General features: G+C 38.7%; 1 protein-coding gene across 2 annotated transcripts in view; it reads left to right on the top strand.

Annotated features, from left to right (window-relative positions):
• LOC126483929 (solute carrier family 35 member F5) overlaps positions 1 to 24,267 on the top strand; it is a 176,687-nt gene that overhangs the window by 111,406 nt on the left and 41,014 nt on the right. For both annotated transcript variants that reach the window (XM_050107206.1, XM_050107205.1), the window contains 3 exons: positions 12,361 to 12,543; positions 16,744 to 16,897; positions 20,371 to 20,530. In XM_050107206.1, coding sequence (XP_049963163.1) covers positions 12,361 to 12,543; positions 16,744 to 16,897; positions 20,371 to 20,530 — 497 coding nt within the window. The remainder of the gene's footprint in view (positions 1 to 12,360; positions 12,544 to 16,743; positions 16,898 to 20,370; positions 20,531 to 24,267) is intronic.

The following is a 24,267-nucleotide window of genomic DNA, read 5'->3' as shown; positions in this document are numbered from 1 at the left end:
AAAGCTGTCATCACCTAGTGACAACTATGGAGCTGGTCTTTAATGTTTTGTGTCTCATGATAATTGTTGAATATCCAAAGACATCGCAGTGGTGTAGGCCAATTTGGCAGGCATCTTCCCTACTTTCAGTAAAGATGGTCTAAACTTGAAATAACCCTTTAAGGCATGCTGACAAACTGAAGAGTGTCCAAAAGCCAAATTGGTTAATTCCTAATTGGACACCACCATATTCTATTGAACTGAACTGAAAATGGAGTTTTTTTTTACCTCTGTTATGCAATTGTTGATATGTAGTGATTTACTGTGATCAAAAGTGTATTGAGAAAGAGTTTTAAGGGAGGGAGATAGGTGGGTGCAAAGCTTTATTTTTGAGAAGTTTATAGTGAAACCTAGGGACAATTGGGAAATATTGGAAAAACCCGGGAATTTTTTCATTCAGGAGAAAATGGGGAAAAACCTGGGAATTTTTTAGAATTCTGGGGATTTTCATTGATTTAGTTTTCAGTTAAATTTTTGTGATTTTGACTGGTAGAACTGATACTCTAACAAAGAATTTTCCTTTGACCCACTACTGCAAAATAATACTGCAGCAATAAAACATAAATGAAGGGGGGGGGGGGGAACAAAATAAAACTTAAGTTGCAAAGGACATGCACCATTCAGAACAACAAAACACAGTGCACACACAGGCGTCTGGCAACAGCAAAATTTGTCAAAGGCTTTAGGGCAAAGACTATGAAATACTTAATAACAACAAACTGCTTCTGATGAGCGTTACATCACAATGGTTTACATTACGTTTGTCTGAGCAGTTACCAGTGGGCTTATGCGCATGTGCAGTATTGTTGCATTTGAGCAGTACCTTCTCCTGCTTTTGGCTGCGTAAAGTGGGGTTCTTAGCTGTATCAGCAATAGCAAGAAGCAGCCAGATGCTAACTGGAAAAATTTTTCTGGCGCACCCAAGCTGTCAGATTCGCGCATGTGCAGTGCAGTCTGAGCTGAAATGGGGTGAGTGGTAGTCTCCACTTGATCCATGTTTACGTTTGGTGATTTTGCTGTTTCCTCTTTGTTTACAGCTCTCAAGCCAAATGAAATCAAAATATATTTCTTTAGCCAGGAGCTATAAAGCAAATTAAAATACATTCACACAGTTACAGAAGGCGAAAATATGTTATTAGTTTCAGTTTTCTGATTTCATTTTATTTCCAGGATTTTTGTAGTCAGGCATTAACTGCCTTGCACAACAATGATGTTATTTTTGTTGGTTTGCTTAAAAAATGGCTTTCATTAATATTTTCCGCAGAGGCAGTCAATTTATTTGAAACAGTATTGGTTGGTGTCAACTGTTTGCAGAATTTCAAGCGCACCATTTTTATCTTCTGGGACATATGGCATTGTTGTTGTTGTTGTTGTCTTCAGTCCTGAGACTGGTTTGATGCAGAGATACTAACAGAACTGATACTCCAAGAAAATTTTCATCCCGAAAACCCACACTGAAAAGTTTAATGTCAGGTTGGGGCCTATTTCTTTGTGAATCTGGACATACAAATGTGCCTTTTAAACTGAATCATGCATTTTTGGTTTACAAAATTCCGATGCTCTTGTAGTATCCTCTGATGTCCTGTTTCATTTATGATGTAATGTAAGATCTCTTAATGTACGAACATAATGGGCTACCCACATCGTTGTAGCTGCGCGCACACACACACACACACACACACACACACACACACACACACACACACACACACACACACACACACACACAGTAACACCATTTTCTGGCCCCCCTATGACAACTGCTGAAATGAATTCTAACAGGTCGTGGGAAAATATTGCGATTGGTGGTTTGAAAAGTGTTATTTCAAAGTACATTTCATTTTACACAACATGAATTTGCTCAATGAGTACTTTATTATGTTTAGATGCTTTATCCGATAAAACTGAAGAGGAAACAGCCAACAAAAATATTAAAAAAAAAAATAGCTTCCTCATTTTAAAATAAATAGAATAAGAGATACCTCTAAGTGTACACATGGTGATCATTGTATATGCTCTCTCCTAAATCTATGTTCTGTCTCCATTTTACGCTGTTCAACTTGTAATGGAATACATGGTGCACTGTCAATGGTGGTAAAAAGGGAAATACAGAAGTGTCCGATCTTACCCGTCGGCTTTGACCCATGACGTCACAAATGTAGCGGAAACGACTATAAACGACAATTCCAATATGGCGGATATAAAAACATCGCATACGTATTATCCAATATGGCGGATATAAAAACATCGCATACGTATTATAAACACTGAAATACACAAGTTTCACAAAAAGGCTAATGACTCTAACGGGACAAGCGTGGGAAATTGGGGGTTTTTGGGTGGGGACAAACTAAATATACACAAATGTAGCCACCGACCGCCGTACAAAACCACGCAAAACAACGAAATAAATCAACATCACAAAACTGACCAAATACCAAAAACACATTCCTATCCAGAATCGGACACTTCCCTTGACCTATGTAGCTCAACAGAACCTACCGATCACATCCTCCAATACAAAAAAAAAAAAAAAAAACGAACACTTCCCTTACACCTACATACATCTACAACAGCTCCCAATCACATAAATTACGATCGAACACTTCCGTTGACCTATATAGCTCAACAGAACCTACCGATCACATCCCCCAACACCAACCTAAAAAACCAACACTTCCCTTACACCTACATACATCTACAACAGCTCCCAATCACATAAATTACGATCGAACAAAGATAATAATAAACAAGTGGTACTCGAGGCCAGGCAGGGGGGGGCTGCGCCCCCCCTGACCCCCCGCCCCCCCCCCCCCCCCCCCCCCCCCCCCCCCCCCGCCAAAAAAAACCTCCCAACCTAACCTCGTATTCAGGGCTACGCTACAGATCAATGTGTAGGTCCCTAACGTCACGGGTCAAAGCCGACGCGTGAGATCGGATGTTTCTGTTGACACAAAACACACATCAAAAACAAAAAAAAACGGAACTTACCTCAAAAAAGTTCCAGCCCCACAAACTAGATTGGCCACCACAATCACACACAAATGCACCCTAACTAACCACTTTCGGCCTATACATTTTACCCACAGCCCTTAACAAAACCCGAAAAAGGCAATAGGCCTCTGGGACACTCTTCCGCCAACAGTACTCATCTAAATGAGACTGAAGGTTGGAAGAGCGCCTCTTCCTCCTCCCAAGAACTGACTTAACCGCCCCCCACATCCCCTCAATTGTGTTAGTGCAAGCCCCAGTATCATAATTCTTAAATTCTAGACTGTGGTTCACTACTAAATGATTAAATCCCCTCTCACCCAACCCCCTATAAGAAGAAAAAGCATCAGAAACTATTGTGGACCCGGGCTCTACATACTCCTCAATTAACCCCACTAATTCAGCCTTCGACCTCCCCTCCACAACCCTAAAAACACATTCAGTACCCCCACCCCCGTGAACAACAGCCCCCCACACCCAAAGACCAGCCACAGACTTCCCCCTCCCATACTTCCTTTTACCAAACTGCGACTCGTCCACCTCCGCAAGCACCCCATGCCCACCCAACTTACCCCTGTACTTAATAAATTCCGAACACACTTCACGACAAAAGGAATACCAGTCTAAAACAGTCCTCTCACTCACACCAGTCTCAAACGCGCAAAAACTCTGTGGGCATCTATAACAAAAATAATATGTAATAAGCACAATCTCACGCATGCCCAATCTAGACTTCTCGAACCAGGTACCACGCCTTATAGAACGCCATACGCCATCTTTCCGGCAACACCACATGTATCTGTCGCTGGTCCGAGAGGCCGGAACTTTAACCAATTTCATCCCCTCAAGGCAAAGAGAACACTTAACAACTTCGGCGATTAAACCGAATAGTTGTAAGAACTTGATAAGTTCTAACGCTGTCTCGCCCATCATCGCCCTCAACCGAACACTATTAAGGCGGTCTTTCATATCCATTCCTAAACAAAAAACCACAACCAAATACACTCAATAACAAACTCACCCGACATACAGCAATGAGCATTAAATTAAAACAATCGAAAACCATGAACACACCACCAGAGAGCACCACAAACAAAAACAAGACTAAACTCCGCGCCGTAATGACGTCACACACCATAACACGCTTACGTCACGGGTCAAAGCAGACGAGTAAGATCGGAGGTTTCTGTTGACCCGTAAAAAGAATTCAATTGATTTATATGATACTCCAACTCAGAAACCAGTTTTTGTTGTCCAGAAGTAACAAATATTCTCACTTTCAAATTTTAATGTAGACACAGGAAAATATGACAAAATACTCTTCATTCAGTGAAACTTTTGTTAAAAATTTGCTGAAAATTACCCTTGATACAAATATAACCAATAACCAACACACATCACAAACTACTCAAAAACCTCTCCTGCCTGTGTATGTTTCTATTTTCTTCAGTTACTGGTTCTTTTGGAAAAGTAATGGAAATAGTATGCATAATAAACGACTGGTCATGAGCTTTCAAAATTGGTAATTATTAGTTCTATGTCATCAGTAATGTGAAGGAAATTTTATCACACACAAGAAAAATCTGTCTGATTGCCAACAGTGATTTTCATTTATTTGATTTTGTTAGTGATTAATGTCTATAAATATGATGGCAGTATTTAACATTCAAAAGTTAAACTACTTCCTTCAAAAACATAAACACACGCAAAACCAAATAATGATTCAAAAACACTTCAAATCATGCCCTAGATACCTCTCGTGCATGTCTTTTAACTTTGAACCAACAACCTGCTTTTTCTTCTCTCTTGAATCTCCTATTCACAATACCAATCTTCCAGTGCTGCCCTCCAGTGACCAAAAGAAGGGTTATTCACATGATTTACGAATGTTTTATTCCATTTAAAATAGGACTCGTTACTTAAGATTCAACTGGATGTGGTTTTTGTTCCATAGATCCATAGCGACGAGAAGGTCCTCAACAATGTAGAATGTGTCATAAAACAAGAAAACATATTCATTGTTACAAGAAGAGAAATATGCTAATGTATCTTCCACAGATCTTAGGTCGGTCTTAGTTGATGTGGAACAAGTCAAAAAATCTTAAGCACATTTTTATTTAATAGGGAATAACAAACTTTTCTCAGAACTTGTAAATGTACAGTGATGGATCAAAAGGTCATGCCTCTTGTGCCATAAAAAATTTAATAATAAACATATAACAGTGGAATTTGTGCAGATCATAGAGTGAATGGTCTTCCACACAGTACTACTGTTCAACATAATCACCTTGCATTTATACACATTTGTGCAATTGTTAAACCCAGGCATCAAAACCAGTTTGAAAAAATTCAGGATTTTGCTTCTTGACTAATTTTTCTCAGAATGATTTTAAAGATGTTGATTGTGATCTCTTCAGTCTCCTTGAATTGCTTCATGAGTATGTCCTTGATTGTTGATGTCCTTTACAGTGGCCTCACACACTTTCTCCATGGATGACACTAAAATAGCTTTAAAATTGTGGATCAAGAAGCAAAACTGTGAAATTTTCCAAACTGGGTTAAATGATGGCGCAAATGTGTACAAGAGTATAGTGGATATCTTGAACAGTATTATCGAGTAGAGGACTGTTCAGGTTATGATCTGTACTAATTCTGCTGTTAGATGTTCATTATTAAATTTTGTATGACATAGGAAGCTTTATTTTTTGATCCACCGTCTACAATACACTGGACTGCAGACAGTAATTTGTAGGCTATTGTGGCCAAGCATCACCAAACAGAAAATCAGTTAAGATATTTATTTATGTTGATCAGATTATTGCAGTGAAGATGTGAAAAAGTTAGATTTTATGTAACATTCATATTTGATATTATTGTATATATTAACTGGCTCTTCTAAGAAATTTGCCAGTAGAGTAGAAGGTATTGACCACAAATAAATAGTTTAGGATCCTCTTAAACTGAATTTTATTAGTAGCTAAAGCATTTGTAACTGCTGACAAGTTATTGAAAATATGTATTCCTGAATAATGAACACCTTTCTGGTCCACAGTAATTGACAGTGATTGTAGTACACTCTGTAATTTATATATGTTCATCCGTAGAACATCACTCTGCAGGTGAAGTCTTCAATTTGTTTGAGTAAAGTACAATACAGTAGTGTACAGGACAACATTTTTATTCACTTTTGGAAAGCCCTACCTGTAAAAGTTTCATCATATAAAATAAATGTACAACACGTGATTCACTACATAGTAAATTGTAGTACAATACTGCCCTGTTTTGAGAGGGAGGATTGCACAAGGCTGCTTTGCACTTCTGCTGGACATTTCTGTTGCTTTCTGTGAACACCACAGCAAATATACGGGATGGATTGCTTCCTTTTTTCCTTGCTGCTTTGTGCCCAGAAATCAACTTTTACTGTTTTTTTGACCTAATATTGAGCTATACCTCTAGTACATGCTTCCCACAGAGCTTAAAGAGTACACTGGAATGGGCAAGCAGGGCTCTCCGAAGTATGACAGCAGCCACTGAGGCTGTCATCCTCATGCCTGAGGACTCATCTTGTTTGGCAGGTCTTCACTACTGCCACACTGACTGTTAGCTGATTGAGCATTCTCGAAGTTTTCCATGGAAGTTTAATTCTTGTTAGCTCTCAATTTCTTAAGTATGTAAGCACATACAAAAAAACATTTGACAAAATAGTTAAACTAGCAAAACGTACTACAAATAACAACTTCATTTCAAATGCAAAAAACAAATCAAAAGCTATTTGGTCTGTTATAAGAAGCGAAGTTGGCAGTGAGGCAGAGAGAAAATGCCCTTCTAAAATAGTGATATATGGTAGAGCTGTTACAGAACCCAGTGCCATTTGTGAATCATTCAATGACTTTTTCATAAACTGTAACAAATTTGGTGACTGTTCACCACCAAAAAAAAGCCCAATATGACAGATAGCAATTGCCCATGTTTTAAGTTTTCTCATGTTTCCATCTCAGATGTCATCAAATGCATAATGTCCCTAAAAAATTCAAAATCTGCAGGGTGGGACGAGGTCCCCACTGAAATAATAAAAATAGTCCGTCACAGTATTGCATATCCACTCTCTTTCATAATCAACCAATCTTTTGATGAGGGATGTTTCCCAGATCAATTAAAATATGCAGAAGTTCAGTCCATACATAAAAAAAGGCAAACAAGATGAATTGGACAACTATAGGCCAATCTCACTGTTATCAATTTTCTCAAAAATATTTGAAAGAGCTGCATGTGATCAGATCGAAAATCACAATTCATCAAACAGCATTATCTTAGGCAATCAATATGGTTTCAGAAAAGGCCACAGCACAATCCATGCAATAAATGAATTAGTCACAAAAGTCAGCAGATGTCTTGATGATAGAATGTGTGTGTCAGGCATCTTTTGTGACCTGTCCAAAGCCTTCGACACAGTAAATCATGACCTGCTTCTCCAAAAATTGGCACGCTATGGTTTTCAAGGCAAATCTCTTAGCTGGATGTCATCATACTTGGCAAACAGAAAACAAAGGGTACTTATTAACATCAATGGCAAGAAATTTCTCTCTGGCTGGAAAAACACTCAATTAGGTGTTCCACAAGGTTCAATATTATATTAATGATATGCCATGTCAGGTCCAGTCTGATACTATCCTCTATGCAGATGACTCAACAGCTGTAGTCTGTTGTAAAAATGAGGTAGACCAAATTCGTCTTATTGAACAAACACTTGGGGAAGTGGAGGCATGGGTCAAAAACAATAACTTGACATTAAATTTTACAAAAACAGAAATTGTTCATTTTACCGCAAAACAATCTGCATAGTCTATAAGTGAAATAAAGTATATGGACAAAAAATTAGAGACTGCTGACTGTGTCAAATTCCTTGGCGTGTTAGTCAATAAAAACCTGTTATGGAGTCACCATGTGGACAACATACTGGGTCGACTGAATAGCCTTGTATATACACTCCTGGAAATGGAAAAAAGAACACATTGACACCGGTGTGTCAGACCCACCATACTTGCTCCTGACACTGCGAGAGGGCTGTACAAGCAATGATCACACGCATGGCACAGCGGACACACCAGGAACCGCGGTGTTGGCCGTCGAATGGCGCTAGCTGCGCAGCATTTGTGCACCGCCGCCGTCAGTGTCAGCCAGTTTGCCGTGGCATACGGAGCTCCATCGCAGTTTTTAACACTGGTAGCATGCCGCGACTGCTTGGACGTGAACCGTATGTGCAGTTGACGGACTTTGAGCGAGGGCGTATAGTGGGCATGCGGGAGGCCGGGTGGACGTACCGCCGAATTGCTCAACACGTGGGGCGTGAGGTCTCCACAGTACATCGATGTTGTCGCCAGTGGTCGGCGGAAGGTGCACGTGCCCGTCGACCTGGGACCGGACCGCAGCGACGCACGGATGCACGCCAAGACCGTAGGATCCTACGCAGTGCCGTAGGGGACCGCACCGCCACTTCCCAGCAAATTAGGGACACTGTTGCTCCTGGGGTGTCGGCGAGGACCATTCGCAACCGTCTCCATGAAGCTGGGCTACGGTCCCGCACACCGTTAGGCCGTCTTCCGCTCACGCCCCAACATCGTGCAGCCCGCCTCCAGTGGTGTCGCGACAGGCGTGAATGGAGGGACGAATGGAGACGTGTCGTCTTCAGCGATGAGAGTCGCTTCTGCCTTGGTGCCAATGATGGTCGTATGCGTGTTTGGCGCCGTGCAGGTGAGCGCCACAATCAGGACTGCATATGACCGAGGCACACAGGGCCAACACCCGGCATCATGGTGTGGGGAGCGATCTCCTACACTGGCCGTACACCACTGGTGATCGTCGAGGGGACACTGAATAGTGCACGGTACATCCAAACCGTCATCGAACCCATCGTTCTACCATTCCTAGACCGGCAAGGGAACTTGCTGTTCCAACAGGACAATGCACGTCCGCATGTATCCCGTGCCACCCAACGTGCTCTAGAAGGTGTAAGTCAACTACCCTGGCCAGCAAGATCTCCGGATCTGTCCCCCATTGAGCATGTTTGGGACTGGATGAAGCGTCGTCTCACGCGGTCTGCACGTCCAGCACAAACGCTGGTCCAACTGAGGCGCCAGGTGGAAATGGCATGGCAAGCCGTTCCACAGGACTACATCCAGCATCTCTACGATCGTCTCCATGGGAGAATAGCAGCCTGCATTGCTGCGGAAGGTGGATATACACTGTACTAGTGCCGACATTGTGCATGCTCTGTTGCCTGTGTCTATGTGCCTGTGGTTCTGTCAGTGTGATCATGTGATGTATCTGACCCCAGGAATGTGTCAATAAAGTTTCCCCTTCCTGGAACAATGAATTCACGGTGTTCTTATTTCAATTTCCAGGAGTGTATTATGAATATCTTGTATAGTATTACTGATGTAGCTGTAAGAAAAACTGTATATAATGCATATTTTGTTACAGTCATTAGGTATAGTATAATTTTCTGGGGGGGTCTGAAAAAACAAATTTACTTAGAGCTTTTAGACTACAAAAAAGAATCATCCGAGCAATGGTGGGAGCAAAACCAAAGCAACATTGCAAACCTTTATTTGTAAAACTAGATCTAATGAGCATTCCAAGCATATACATCTATGAAACTCTCACTTTCACGAAAAGAATCCCACAACTTTTTGAGGGCAACTTCTTCTTGCATCTATATGATACTAGATATAGAATGAGCTACATGTTACCTACCCACCATTTAAAATCATATGAAAAAACACCATACTATATGGGCATGAAATTTGTAAATAAAATATGGAAAGATATGGATGACCAAAATGTAAAAGGTACCAAAAGAGACCTGGAAAAATATCTGAAAGATAAATGTTACTATAGTGTAGAAGATTTCATGAATGGCAACAATGCATTATAATTGTAATTAAAATACCTCTTTGAAGATGTTACACCATTATATATTATTAGTTTATTGTCTATTTTTAGTACTGTTATATATAGTGTAAAACTGACAAGTCACCTATGTCACAATCTTTGATTGTATAAGGCATGTTATAAGATAATAAAAATTGAATTGAATTGAATTGAGCTCATCATCTCCTTTGCTCCATAAATCACATGTCTTTCATCAAGGGTCTGCTTCAATTTATCACTGTTATTCACAAGCTACATACTGCGCTGTCAGAGCAGAAGTGCCTGCTGCTTTGTACACCTTGTCAAAAGGTGTGATATTTGTTCCACCAGTTGTTATGTGTTACGTGTTGCGTGTAATTAAGGATGTCACCCACTTTCTCCACATGGGCAGATTGGCTACAGACAAACACAAACTGTTGGCTGTCACATTGAGAACAAGAAAGTTTGTACCCTGTGTGCTACACAACAGTTTTCTCAGGATATTGCTTTGTGCTGCAGCCTTTTTGGCTGTACACTCACAGTGGTTCTTGTAGATAACTCCTATTTAAAGATACCTGAATGTATAAGTTCGTTATAGCAGCTGGCCCACCAGTGACACACAAACATTTGTTGTTGTGGCTCCAGCATGAAAGTACTGACACATCTGATTGTCTGTAAATTGAGCGCATTGGGACCTGAAGATGGCATTATTAAGACACTGACACAGGTTTTTTAAACAAAATAACTTCCAAAATGTACAGCTGTTTGGCGATTTTCCTTGGTAAATATTTGAGCAGATACTGTCCCGATTCTACAATGGAACAACAATGTATCAAAAGACATTCACATTTTGTTATGTTGATCTTCAGCCCATATTGAAGGCACACACTGAAGTCTTTGAAGGGTTTGGTCCCATTGCAGTACATATATGCCAGTGAACTGTGTTAACATAACATCCCAGGCTTCTGTAAGCTTATTTGTCTTCAATCTGTTTAAATGTTTGATCCTGTTTGGGGAGGATAAGATCATTGACATATAGAAAATAGCTACATTGTGGCAATCCATTCTTCTGATTTCTCGATTCACTTTCCCTGTAACCAAACCAAACATATAAACTGACATAAGTTTCTAGGTTTTCCACATATCTTGATAGTGTCCCTGAAGGTATTCAGTTATTAGACAAATACAGAATTGTAACAGTAGTTATTCTTGTATAAAATATTTCTGTTTCTGCATCATATATCCCAAAATATTATTTTACAAGGCATGAAATAATAGAAACTTATGAAACATAACGTTAGCTTTTGTAAATGTATGGATAAAAATCTTAGGTCAAGATTGCTAAAATTTCTTTATTGATTACTAGTTTCAGCTCATTGGCCAGCTGTCTTCAGATCAACAAAAATTATTACTAAATTCAGTTTGTTTCAGCTACCAGACATTACACATCAGCATAATCTCTTGAGATGAGTCTCTAAAGTAGTAAATTATGTAACCATGGTGGCCTACTTTAGTGTGTACATGACAACAAGTGTGATTCAGCTCAACACATATTGATGATGTGTAATGCCCGAAGCTGATACACCCTTAATTAATTAATCATTTTTATTAATGTGAAGATGACTCAGCAATGAGCTGAAATTAGTAATCAGTAACGCAGTTTTAGTGATCTTGATGTAGGAGTTTTATCCACACATTTTAATGTAAAAGATTGCCTGTCTTCCGATTTAACAAAGTCAAAAACAGGTATGTTACAAAACATTGCATCCTCAAGTTTCCATTCGAGGGGAAACTTTCTTGCTTTCATCTCTTCTATTTCAGTAATAATTTTCTTTTTCTTTTGTCCTTAGAAAATACTATTTTGTAAATAATTTAGGTGCAAAGGTCGCAAATTACCAGGTAGTAGAGATGTGGAGTTGTCAACAGTCACGTAAAGAAGACAGAAACACTAGCTTTCAGACGAATCCATTTTTGAGATGGAGTAGATGTGTCTGCACTCGCACATAAACACCCACACACCCACCAACACACACACACACACACACACACACACACACATAACTACATCATTCTGGATGAATACACAATCCCGACTTTGTGAATACATGTACAGAGAGATAGTGTGTGTGTGTGTGTGTGTGTGTGTGTGTGTGTGTGTGTGTGTACTCCAACTCAAATTAGGATTTACCTGACAGCTAGTGGGTGATTTGTTAACATCACTCCTAAATTATTTACATTCTGCCAGAACTTATCATACATACACCTAAAAATACTATTTTTTTTAACCAATACAAAATACAGTCTAATATTAGTATAGTTTATCTAGAACTGGAAACCTTAATTTCTAAAGTGATGAATACGTTAAATAAACTGATGTATATGTTAAATAAGCTGGTGTATATGTTAAATAAATTTTTTTAGTGGTTCTTGGCCAATTACACATACCAAGTGTCACTGGCTGAAACAGAAGCTGGAATGGTGGCAGTCCTATCATCAACATCGAGTCTCTTCACTCTGATATTGGCAGCTCTATTTCCTTCCAATCTTGGTGACCGTTTCACACTTTCCAAGCTGGTTGCTGTTACCATCAGCATTACTGGTCTTGTGAGTACCCTAATGAAATAATGCACCTGCCTTTTTATATCTAACACTATGTTACTCCAGCACAACTAACTATTGTGTAATAACATGAAGTTGACAGATTTATGTTGGGCAGCAGTTGCACACCCTTAAGTTACGATTATGTGTCGTTAGATTCACAACTCCTGTTTATGAGTAACTGCTCATAGTCAGTGAAGAACATTACAATGCAAAATGTTTTGGAAATAAGGTGCATAGTATACTGTCATTAACATACAGACTGTAAACTAGATTTAATATTTATTTATAGAAATTAGAAGTTATATGTATTACACTAGAGGCACTGTGAAAAGGTCAACATGCTCGTGAATTTGAAGATGTCTCCACAAGAACAGAAGCATACATTCTTTGAATAAACTCGAACAGCATTGTGGACACATGTTAGATAACATTTTAAATACTAAAGTTGTTGAGACCTTCATGGCCACTTCTTGACATGGTACCTGTTGGCTCTCAGATTAGTATCATTGGCTGACAGACACTAAGTGGCTTATGTGATATTTTGTCAGCACGAGGGGCTGGCATTGTCAAAGATTCGCTGATCATATTTGGTAGTGACCAGTATTCCACCAGCAGTAAAGGATGAATCTCAGACAATGCTAGTCACTCGTCCTATCAAAACACGAGAAAAACCACTAAATGTATGTAACCCAAAGTCCGTAAGCATAGTTCCAACAGACAACATCCTATCTCATAGTATGTGCCAGAGTTCACTTTATGTACCACTATCATTTCCTTTCTTTTCTGTTCGCTTTACTAAATGCAGAAGGAAAGCACAAATGTCAAGGACCTTTGTTCATCTCAAATTTCTCTGATTTTATCTACATGGCCATTTTGCAAGATATGTGGGGTAATGTGTTGTTTAGCTTTTATTTGAAAGTGCACTCTCAGGATTTTTAAAAGTAAATGCCTACATGGTGCAGAACACTTCTCTTGTAGCATCTGTCCATAGATTTGGTTGAGCCTTTCCTTAATTGTAGCATCTGTCCAAAGAGTTGGTCGAACCTCTCCATAATGTTGTCGTCCATCTTAACAAACCTCAGGTGGAATTCACAGATGCATCCTTGTTGTTGTCACAAGTCATATAATGACACAATTGTGAATCATTCCACTTATTTATGCAGAACACTTGATAGTGATGATGGATGGTGGTCATCAGCTAATAATTCCAAAATTCCAAAATTCCAAAAAAAGTGTAGTAAGAGTCATCTAGCAAGAGAATCAGTCTCTCTGTCCACAGGAATGGAATTGTGATTCATAAACAAGAAATATTACATTTTGGAATAACAAAAAAGCACAACAAATGGCGATTGGCATACAGTTCCCATCAAAACAAATAGGATTATTGAGAGTATGTTGGCATAATAGTTGTGTTGATATTTAGAGATCTGGGTGACACATACAAAAATAGAATAGATATTTTATACAAGATGTCTGCTACACAAGATTATTTTCTGTGCTTTATGCCACAATTCCGTCCTACTGTAAGTGCACTTAGTTTCTGTAATGTAATACAACAAAGTGTGTGAAATTATCTAAGTGACATAGAACTTCTTCATTCGTATAGATTTGTTCAACATCATAAATTGTAAGTGACAAGGAGACAGAATGGCTGGCCAACACATTTCTTCAGGAGACAAAATTCCAGTTTTTGCCAATATAACAATGAAAATAATCAATCATTGACAATATAATGTAAATGGAAAAATAAAAAATCTACTCACCAAGCAGCGACACACAGAAAAGTTTAACTTTTACAAGCTTGTAGGCAGTGGCTCCTCCTCCTGGCAGAAGTGGCAAGTCTCCCCTGACCCAGGATTTTGGGTGACTTTCCTGGACTGCACTCCTATCCCTAAGCCTCTCCAGTCCTTTTCCTTAACGTCTCTTCCGTCCCCTTCAACTTTTCTGTCAGAAGGAGGAGCCATTGGATCTGAAAGCTTGTAAAAGTTAAACCTTTCTGTTTGTGTGTTCTCCTGCCGCTACTTGGTGAGTAGACTTTTTTATCTAGTTATTGCCAATAGAGTTAAAGGCAGAAAAAGAATATCTAGCTTTAACAACTGTTAACTTCTTCCTCAGGAAGGAAAGAGTGATAGGTTGGAGGAAGTTGTAAAGAAGGGGCAGGTTATTCAGAACCCAAATTAAGAAGGATTCACCTTTTGCAAGAATGAGGGGAGACAAAGATCATAATTTTCTGTTTTTGTCATTTCAGTTTTCCTTTAGAGATAACATAATTGGCATATATATTATGGGCAATAAACACTTCAACATTGTTAACATGGCTCTTGTGCTTCTCAGTGTCAAGCTATGTATTGCAGTGCATGTTGATGACAACAGTAATTATGTATAGAAAGAAAATGGGCAACATTTGTATGTGGTTGCACTGAATAACATCAGCAACATTGTGGAGGTTGTGTGGTATTCTGGGTGTAAATCAAGAAGGGATGTTGTGTACACAATTTCTCATGACCAGGAGAATATGACTGCATCTGTGTACATGTGAAACAGTGCTTATCATATCATCAGTAGATCTGTAGAGGTAAACAAGCCCCAGTTCACTTCAGTCTATAATGATGTCACTACATCTTTCAGACTTCAGCCTCAGCAGTTGGAGAACCAAGATATGTAAATAATAGAATTGCCACCAGCATTCCAATTTGAACAGTGTAGAAAATGTGTGGTTCTTGCTGAAATAAGCAGTGAAGAATTGTTCACAGATGCCTGCAAGTTTGCAGAGGATTGGGTAATACAGTCTTCAAGAATGATCTCCATGACCCTCTAGCGAGTTTGCATCAACATACCTAATTAAGATTATCAGCTGACAAACTCATGAACTGCTTGCAGTTGTGCTGTTTACAGGTGCAAGTGCTGCTCATTAGTCAGTTAATGTGAGCCATCTGTTCTTGGCTCTCCCCCTCCCCACCCATGAGCATAATTGATGCTCAAGCTTAATGGGGATGACACTGGTGCTTGCTCACAAGTGTATATGTGCTCATGAGCAAGGAAGCTCACAGAATGCTCAGATGAGGCTCATTGCACCAGTTTTTTCGTCAAGTGACTTAGGAGCCATTTGTGAGGACATTGCTCGAAAGTGTACGCAAACCTTAAGTGTGTATTGAAGAACATTGATATCCGCACGGTACTAATGAGTCAATCTGTCTGCATCCAATACTTTTGTTTTGGTGAGATAAGTATAGGATTTGATGTGATTTGTGTGCCACAGGACACAATTTGTTGTGTTGTTTGACACCAAATATTGTCATCCATGCTAGACTTGCTGCGTAATGGCTTTACGCCAATACTGTCATGGTAGTACACTGCCACATTTGCATTATCACTATTTTTTGTTACATTAAACATTTTCTGTCACTTGTGAATATATGGAGCCAGCATAAGATGAAGTTGGTAATGGTTTGCTCTTCATGAGTAATGTTTGATTCAGGACAGGTATGGAGTGCAGCTTCACTGCTTTGAGATTTGTTTCACAGAACATTTTAAGTTTCTCCCAGAGTCCAACCCCTCATCCAAGCTGTGGGAGACAGGCAAAGGCATGTTGTCTGTTGTAGGGCCATGGTCACTGAAGTAGCTGTGAATGCCCTACAGTAATGCTGAAACCTGCTGGCAAACCAAGCCTCTGGTGAAGCTCTGATAGGCCAGCAACATGACAGAAAGATAAGAACTGGATGTTTTGTGGATGGCAGAAACAAAGTATAGGGACAAAGGAAGGTATGAACTGAAAAACGTTTGACTGTACTTCATAGGCAGGAGGAGGTCACAAAAGATGGAATGGATGTAGTTGTGAGGGATGACCAAAAGAGGAAGTAAGTGCAATAAACACACAAACACATGGTGAACATCAGTGGGAAAAGAGGAGTTTGATATGGAATGATATTGTTACTTTTTATGATCAGTACTAGGCAGCCAACCAACAGTGTAAAGCTCCAGTGTAGATGGGCATCTCTTCCACTAAACCATGATGTAAACTGCTTATTTATTTAAAACTTTTAGCAGGCTGCTACATGGAAAATATGTTGGTTTCTGTTCTGGTCTGAGCTATCTGTCAGATGGAACAACTGAATAGTTTTTGTTATTTGTAATTAGTTGTGCACTATGGAAGATAATACTTGCTTGACCATGTTGTAGCATAAAATATGTTTCTTGTTTCAGGTGGTGGTTAGCCTGTCTGACCTGAGTCTCGAACCAAAGCTACCCACAGGGGCCATACTGGCATTGGTCAGCGCATTCTTCTATGCCATGTACCTCGTCTTCCTCAGGCGAAAAGTTGATCATGAAGATAAGATGGATATACCTATATTTTTTGGTGTGTTTTGTTTGTGGCAATGTGTTACTATTTTAAACAGTTTTGATGCAAGGTGGTGAGCTGAATAGTAATTGGATGTGCTATTCAAACAGTGAAACTTGTGCAAGGACTTAATTTCCACCATTTTAAATAATTGGTAGTTGTTGAACAATGAATTAAGGCTGTTGTTAGGTGGAGTAGTAGACATACAGGCTTTTTGGACAGTTAACAGCACTTTCTGCATGATGAACTATGATTTGTTAAGGCATGATAAAAGTCTTTGTGATTTTATGAATTAGAATTCCTTATGAAAACAATATGACAGCAAACTAAGATTTATATATGAGCTGCAGTATGCTAAGATTTAGATGGTCATTCACTGATGGGCTTACGATTAAGAATAAACGCGAGTAAAAAGCAAAGTTTGTTGCACATAGAGTGCATTGTTTTTAGCTATGAAGCCCAACATTACCTGGGTATTTATTTATAGTTATGCCCAAGACTTCATACATGTCATTTATTTTTGATGTATAAAGCTCCTTTGTATACAGTTTTTGAAGTAGTATGATTGGGAACATGAACAAAGAGCTTGTTTGCTTCACTAACACAAGAGAGACCCATGTAGAGCTGTCCATATGAAAAGTGACTGACACGAAGGTCCTCACCCACAATAAGCAGCATCTGACCTTGTGCTTTCTTTATGGACAAGGCGTAACATAAGCTCCCCAGGAATTGTACAAGTTTGAACTGAAATAGCAAACTGTTAGAAATAAGTGATATTTGGGATATAAAAGCTTGATTGCCTGCACAACTTCCTGTCATGGTTTCTGGTTTCTTGGTGTTATGTTGGAGTGAAGCACCATTACACAATTTTGGTGGGCTTAAATTTTGCACAGATCAATTGGGATACCATTTTTCAATTTGTGTGATGGAAGGCCAAGCTCACTAAAAGAGCTTAAAAATTCAGTTGGATAATTGGTTGAGCCATTTTGCTCTATAACCCTGTTAATAGAGGTATATTCTACATTTTCTCCCTCAACATGAGTAAATATGTCAGAATTAATTATGATCATTTTTATAACCACTGTTGTTACCACATGTTATATGGTTGTGAGTGATACGCAATTCATTGTGAACATGTCAGGCTGTCCATGTTGCTACACCAAGAAATTGGGGGACTGCTTTTGCCATATAATTGTGGGCACATACAAACATGGTAGCTCTGCTACATATGCACACGTGCGCGCACACACACAAACACACACACACACACACACACACACACACACACAAAGAAGCATGCTCCCTACTGATACACTGTCATGCCTAATTCCTCTCCCCCCCCCCCCCCTCCCCACTTTAGCTTTGTCCATTTCTACAGCAAAATTCGTTAAATTCATTTCCGTAGGCCTAATTTCATTGAGGTTGGTGCATTCTCCAGTTTGTGATTTCTTTCCAGGTGAAACCCTTATGATTTACCTAATGATTAGGTTCATCTGGTCATTACTTATAAGGAGAGAGCCACAGTGGTGGGATTGACTGTTTGAAACCATATACATGGTTTTCTAGGTTAAGGTCCCAGGTATCATTTGCCCTTGTGGACCCTCATATTTTTATTCAATTAATTTGTTTAAATGTAACATTTTTTATTTCTGTTCCTTTGTCACATGATTTTAAACACTATGAACTTTTTCAATTGCTCTCATTTTTTGTTTATAATTATTTTTCCACTTGCGATTTGAATTTTTTCCATGCATTAGCATTCGTTTAATTTCTTCTGTTTCATCATCCTATAGTTTCATCCATGTTACTGCATTCATTATTCAGTATTTCTGTTGCTAATGTTGATGAATTTTGTTTTATGTTTTACTTGTATTCCTTTCTTTTGTTTAAATTTTCATCTGTGTTATTTTGTCCATGGAATATAAGTATATGTTGTAGTAGGGGTAGTAGAGGGGTTAAGTATATGTTGTAAATGTTTGTATGACGATTACCATCCAACACAATGTACATTTTGTAATGAAAATTACGTTTTTGACACAATTGAACATATAGATAACATTATTGTGTCTTTTGTTTTTTAACCAGTAGTTTGGCATTTTCAAATGTTTAAAAATTATGGTAGATAAATAAAAATAATTATATAATAAATTCACATGCACAGATATTTGTCCTGGAAGAATAAAGATGCAAAGAAAAAAATTAGAGCAGTTGAGAAAATTTATACAGTAATTAAAGTGTCTAAAAACATTGATCAAAGTCATTTCGATAAAGATTTAAAAATAAAAAATTTCAAAGCACCTGGCAAGACTTGAATCCACATGTGAAGCTTATACTACAACCATTACTCTATGCAACCAGTCTGTACAAGAGCTCTTTTTAAAGCTGTAGAGCGTATGTGAAATTCGAAAAAAAAAAAAAAAAAATTTTTTTCAGTTATAGATAGTTTCAAAAAGTCAATTCAATCGTTGAGGACCTCCTTGTTAGCATGTTGAACCTGAACTGTTCCTTTCCATTGTTACTCCATGCCTTCTCCTTTTGTATCGTGGACCAGGGGTCTCGGTTAGTGTTCACCTGCACGGTGGTTTTAAAAAGTATATTTATGGGGCAGGTGCTAGAAGCCAGCATTCAAAAGCTGCAGGTATTAATTGTTTAAATTTAGTTTCACTGTTGACCCTATAGTTGTTCGTGCAGCCCTAATTAATTATTTGGCAAATCATAATTTTGACAAATACGTATTCTGTTTTCTGCTCTCATAACTCAGGCTGAAGTTAAATCATTGATGTGGTGTTTGTTCATATTTTCGGATAATCTGTGCAACATCATTTTGATAGTTGAATTAAACATTGTATCCTTTATTACGCTACTTTGTAACCATGAATAGGGATGGTGTCCAGTAGTAGCTATAAAGCACATTTCAAAGAAAAACAGAAATGTTTTGTGATTTATTAATTGAAAATATCAATAAACTGAACAGTATTATTAGGTCAGACATTAAACTGTACTGTGTGTATTCATTAATCACACTGGTACTATCTATTTTGTGTGTTCTTGGCACTATAAATTGCATGTATTGTGCTTGTTGTGGTGTAATCAGACTGTAGATTATTGTTACATGCTAGTTCAGTATCATTCAAGGAGTATGTTGCATTTGACTGTAAACATACTGATGGGGAAATTCTATTTTAATCATAATGTGCTGACTGCTCTTTGGAGACTTGTAAAAGTAGCTGTGTCAGATAAGATGTCCACTAACGTATAAGTTGTTATAAAGGATGTGCATTCACTAATAGCAATTCAAGAAATGAACGATAATGTGTAAAATGATGAAAAGCATAGGTTCGTATATGAGTATGTGATTTTATTTCCAAGAGTTCGTATATCCAGTGCACCTTAAGAGAGATTCACTGTTATATGTATCTCATGCTACCAATCAAATTATTTCATTTTCATAAATTCATATTGATTCTTGACATAATGCTGTCACTCTCTAGGTTTCGTGGGGCTGTTCAATCTCCTCTTCTTGTGGCCACTTTTCTTCCTGTTCCACTACTGCCATTGGGAATTGTTTGAGTGGCCATCTAAACCACAGTGGACATTTCTTTTGATAAATGGTCTCATTGGGACTGTTCTGTCTGAAGTCTTATGGCTGTGGTAAGTGAAACCTAATGCATTTGCATTCTTTATTGCACAATTGAAAATAGTGCAGTATATCTAAGTCTCTTAGGTATAAATAGTACATAAATTCTCTCTTTAAATTTTGACACACAAATGCTAGTGACTTGTCAAAAAATACCCCATGGTATACAAAGCACTTATTGAAAAAGAAACAAAGCAGAATAATGAATTATGGAATTACGAAGTGGTAGAATGAAATTATATTTAAAACTGTAACAATAGTTATAATATGCTGTATGTTAAATCGTCTGATGTACTGGGATGGCATTAAAATGCACTGTGTGTGTGTGTGTGTGTGTGTGTGTGTGTGTGAGGGGGGGGGGGGGGGGAGGGGCCTTGCTGATAAATTAAAATTGATTTACAGACCAAGACTTGAACCCAGTACCTGTCTTTCACAGGCAATGCTTCTACTGAGTTATCAGGGCACAATACATGACCTGCCCTCACAGCTTCAAACCTGCTGATCTCTCTCTCCCAGTTCCTAAATTCACAGAAGGTCTTCTGTTTACTCTGCTGGACTATCACTCCAGAAAGTAAAGATACAATAGATAAATGATGAAGCCACAAACAGTGAAGCAATAGGTACCAGCAAAACTGAAGCAGTGACATCATGTTATGATTTTTGTCTTGCTAGCTCAGTCAGTAAGAGAACTGCCCAAAAAATACAAAGTTGCAGGCTTGTGCTCTTGCACACAGTTTCAGTAGTGTCTGCTATGTGCGTACAGTTGCTGAGACTGAGGAGAGGGAAGTAGAAGAGGAATATGGAAAGGGTGGGGGTTGCATGGGAAGGGGTAGAAAGACGAGGAGCAGTACAGAATGGTGTGCCTTCAGTTGGGTGGGACACACATCAACAATGAGGTATACAACATGGTTGCAGCAGTTGTCCTTGCCAAATGGTCAACTTAATGCTGTCATAGTAGTACAATAAACTGCCACTAAAAAGTTGTGGAAACTGAAACCAAACTGATCAGACACCTTCCAAAATGAAACCTCCAACTTCGATGAACATACAGTGAACATAACAGGTGTTTGTGCTTGTGTCCAAATGCCCCAACAGCATGATGTTATAGCTCAGGTACTGTATATTTTCAAACACCTGTGTTCAAACAAGTAAGAAATTTTAACTTCAGTTTGATTTTTGATTATTGATTATTATTGTGGTGAGGCTTAAGGGCATTCCACAACTGAAGGAGTATATTGTAATCACTTTATTTTTGCAAGTCCATCTTGATCACACAGATTTCTTACATTTTATTACTGGTTTCGGCTACTGCCATCTTCAGATGATTAAAATATTCTGATGTAAATCATTGTCAAGTTAAATATGCGAGTACATGGTACATACCATGTACTCACATGTTTAACTTGACGATGGCTACTGCCATCTTCAGATGATTAAAATATTCTGATGTAAAATATTCTGATGTAAATCATTGTCAAATTAAATATGCGAGTACATGGTACATACCATGTTCTCACATGTTTAACTTGACGATGATTTACATCAGAATATTTTAATCATCTGAAGATGGCAGTAGCCGAAACCAGCAATAAAATGTAAGAAATCTGTGTGATCAAGATGGACTTGTAAAAATAAAGTGCCAAAAAATGATTGTGGACTCATTTGCAGACTTTATGTCTTCAATGAATAAATATTGTAATCACGTTGCAAGTCCAGTTGAAATTCAATTTATTCTTTAAGTGCTCTTGGATATTCAGCTGGGTGGTGCCATACAGATGTTGCCATATACAAGGTGGTGATGTATAACATGGCACCAAAAGGAAAGCATTCAATCATCAGGTTTGACTCAGGATTTCAATGAGTCAGCCTGCCAAAGGATCACCCCAAACTGACAATGCCAGCCAGCTGAACATTAGAGAGCAGTTCAAGATTGTCAGGATGATAAAATTTTGTTTATTCTCACTATTGGTTATAACTAGTGGCTAGTCATCACTGGATTGCTTAAAAAGGTGTACGTGCATTGGAATCCAATAGTAACATCTTGGGTTTTTTGTGACAGTAAATGGGAGACTTAAACATTACCTATTATTTGTAAATTATCTGTTCAAAAGCATCTGGACACACCTATCTAATGCTAAATTAACCTCTAAATGTCATGAGAGATGGACCTAGCACTATAAAAGGAGGTGGAGAGTATTGTGTTATGAGTAGAGAAGAAGTAACTATAGAGTGGGTCAGCAGGGAGAGCTCAGTGACTTTGAATGTGGCCTAGCCATTGGATATCACCTGAGCAACAAATCCATCAAGGGCATTGCTGTCCTCCTAAAGCTGCCCAAGTTGACAGAGTTGTAACTGTGAAGTGGAAATGTGAAGGAACATCCTCAGCTAAACCAAGGTCAGGCAGACCTCATCTCCTGATGGTCAGCAACTATTGTGTATTGTGGAGGGCACTGCAAAACATCGCAGAAAGTCAGCAGAAGGGGACACTTGTGAGTTCTAAAGTGCTACCAGTGGTTCAGCTAGCACAGTGACTGTCCGTAGGTAGTTAAAAAGAAGGGGGTGCAATGCTCATGCCACTCCCCCATAAGCCTCATATTTCTGTAGTCAGTGCTAAGTGATACTTGTGGTGGAATAAAGAAGCAATATTACTGTACAGTGGGTGGATGGAAATAAATTATTTGGAGTGATGAAACACACTATAAGCTGTGACAATCTGATGGAAGGCTATGGGTTAGGCAGATGCCTGGAGAATATTAGCTGCCATCACATGTAGTGCCAACAGTTATGTACAGAGGGGGTTATTTTATGGTATAGGGGTGTTTTTTGTGGTTGGGGTGTGGTCCCCATATTGGTATTAAGAAAACTCTACATATGGAAAGATATGAACACATTTTACTGCATTGTGTACTGTGTACACAGAGGAACACTTTGGACACAATGATTGATTGTATCAGCATTTTAATGGTGATACAATCGAGCAGCATCTGTGAGGCAGTCATTTGTGCACAATAACATTCCTGAAATGGAATGGCCTGCCAGAGCCTCAACCTCAACCCAGTGGAACACCTATGTGATGAGTTAGAAACCACTTTCGCTCCAGACCCCTGCATCAAACAACTACCTTCTCTGGTATCGGCACTCGAGGGAGAAAGAGCTCGATTCTTCCTCAGACATTCAGACAACTCACTGAAAGTTTTCACAGCAGAATTCAAGCTGTCACAAAGGCAAAGGGTGGGCACATCCCATATTAATTTTCACTAGGAGATGTCCACTCACTTCTGATCGGATAGTGTATGTGCCAACATAATGAATTTTAAGAATTTTTTAAATGGGCATCAGTTTTTCGCCTTATTATACTCTTTTGTATGATTGTCAGTGGGATATCACTCTGACTTGGTGTTTATACACAACTTGTACAAATCCAAATGAATTGTTTGCATTGAAAACGAGGTTATAATACTCCAAGGGCAAACTTTAATACGTTGTTGTTGTGGTCTTCAGTCCTGAGACTGGTTTGATGCAGCTCTCCATGCAACTTTAATATAACATATTTAATAACTGCTTGTTGCAGTATTTTCTCTTTTCTACTAATAGTATTAATTTATATTTTTACTTTGTGGATGAATGACCACTGTGCATAATGCATGCTATTGCATGCCAGCATTAGTCATATATGAGCTAAGAAAATAGATTTCACTTCTGCTACACAGAGTTTACTTTGTTAACAACACATGATATTATTTTGACTACA

Source organism: Schistocerca serialis, chromosome 6, assembly GCF_023864345.2.
Source record: "Schistocerca serialis cubense isolate TAMUIC-IGC-003099 chromosome 6, iqSchSeri2.2, whole genome shotgun sequence".
NCBI lineage: Eukaryota > Metazoa > Arthropoda > Insecta > Orthoptera > Acrididae > Schistocerca > Schistocerca serialis.
This window is presented reverse-complemented; position numbering and strand designations above follow the sequence as displayed.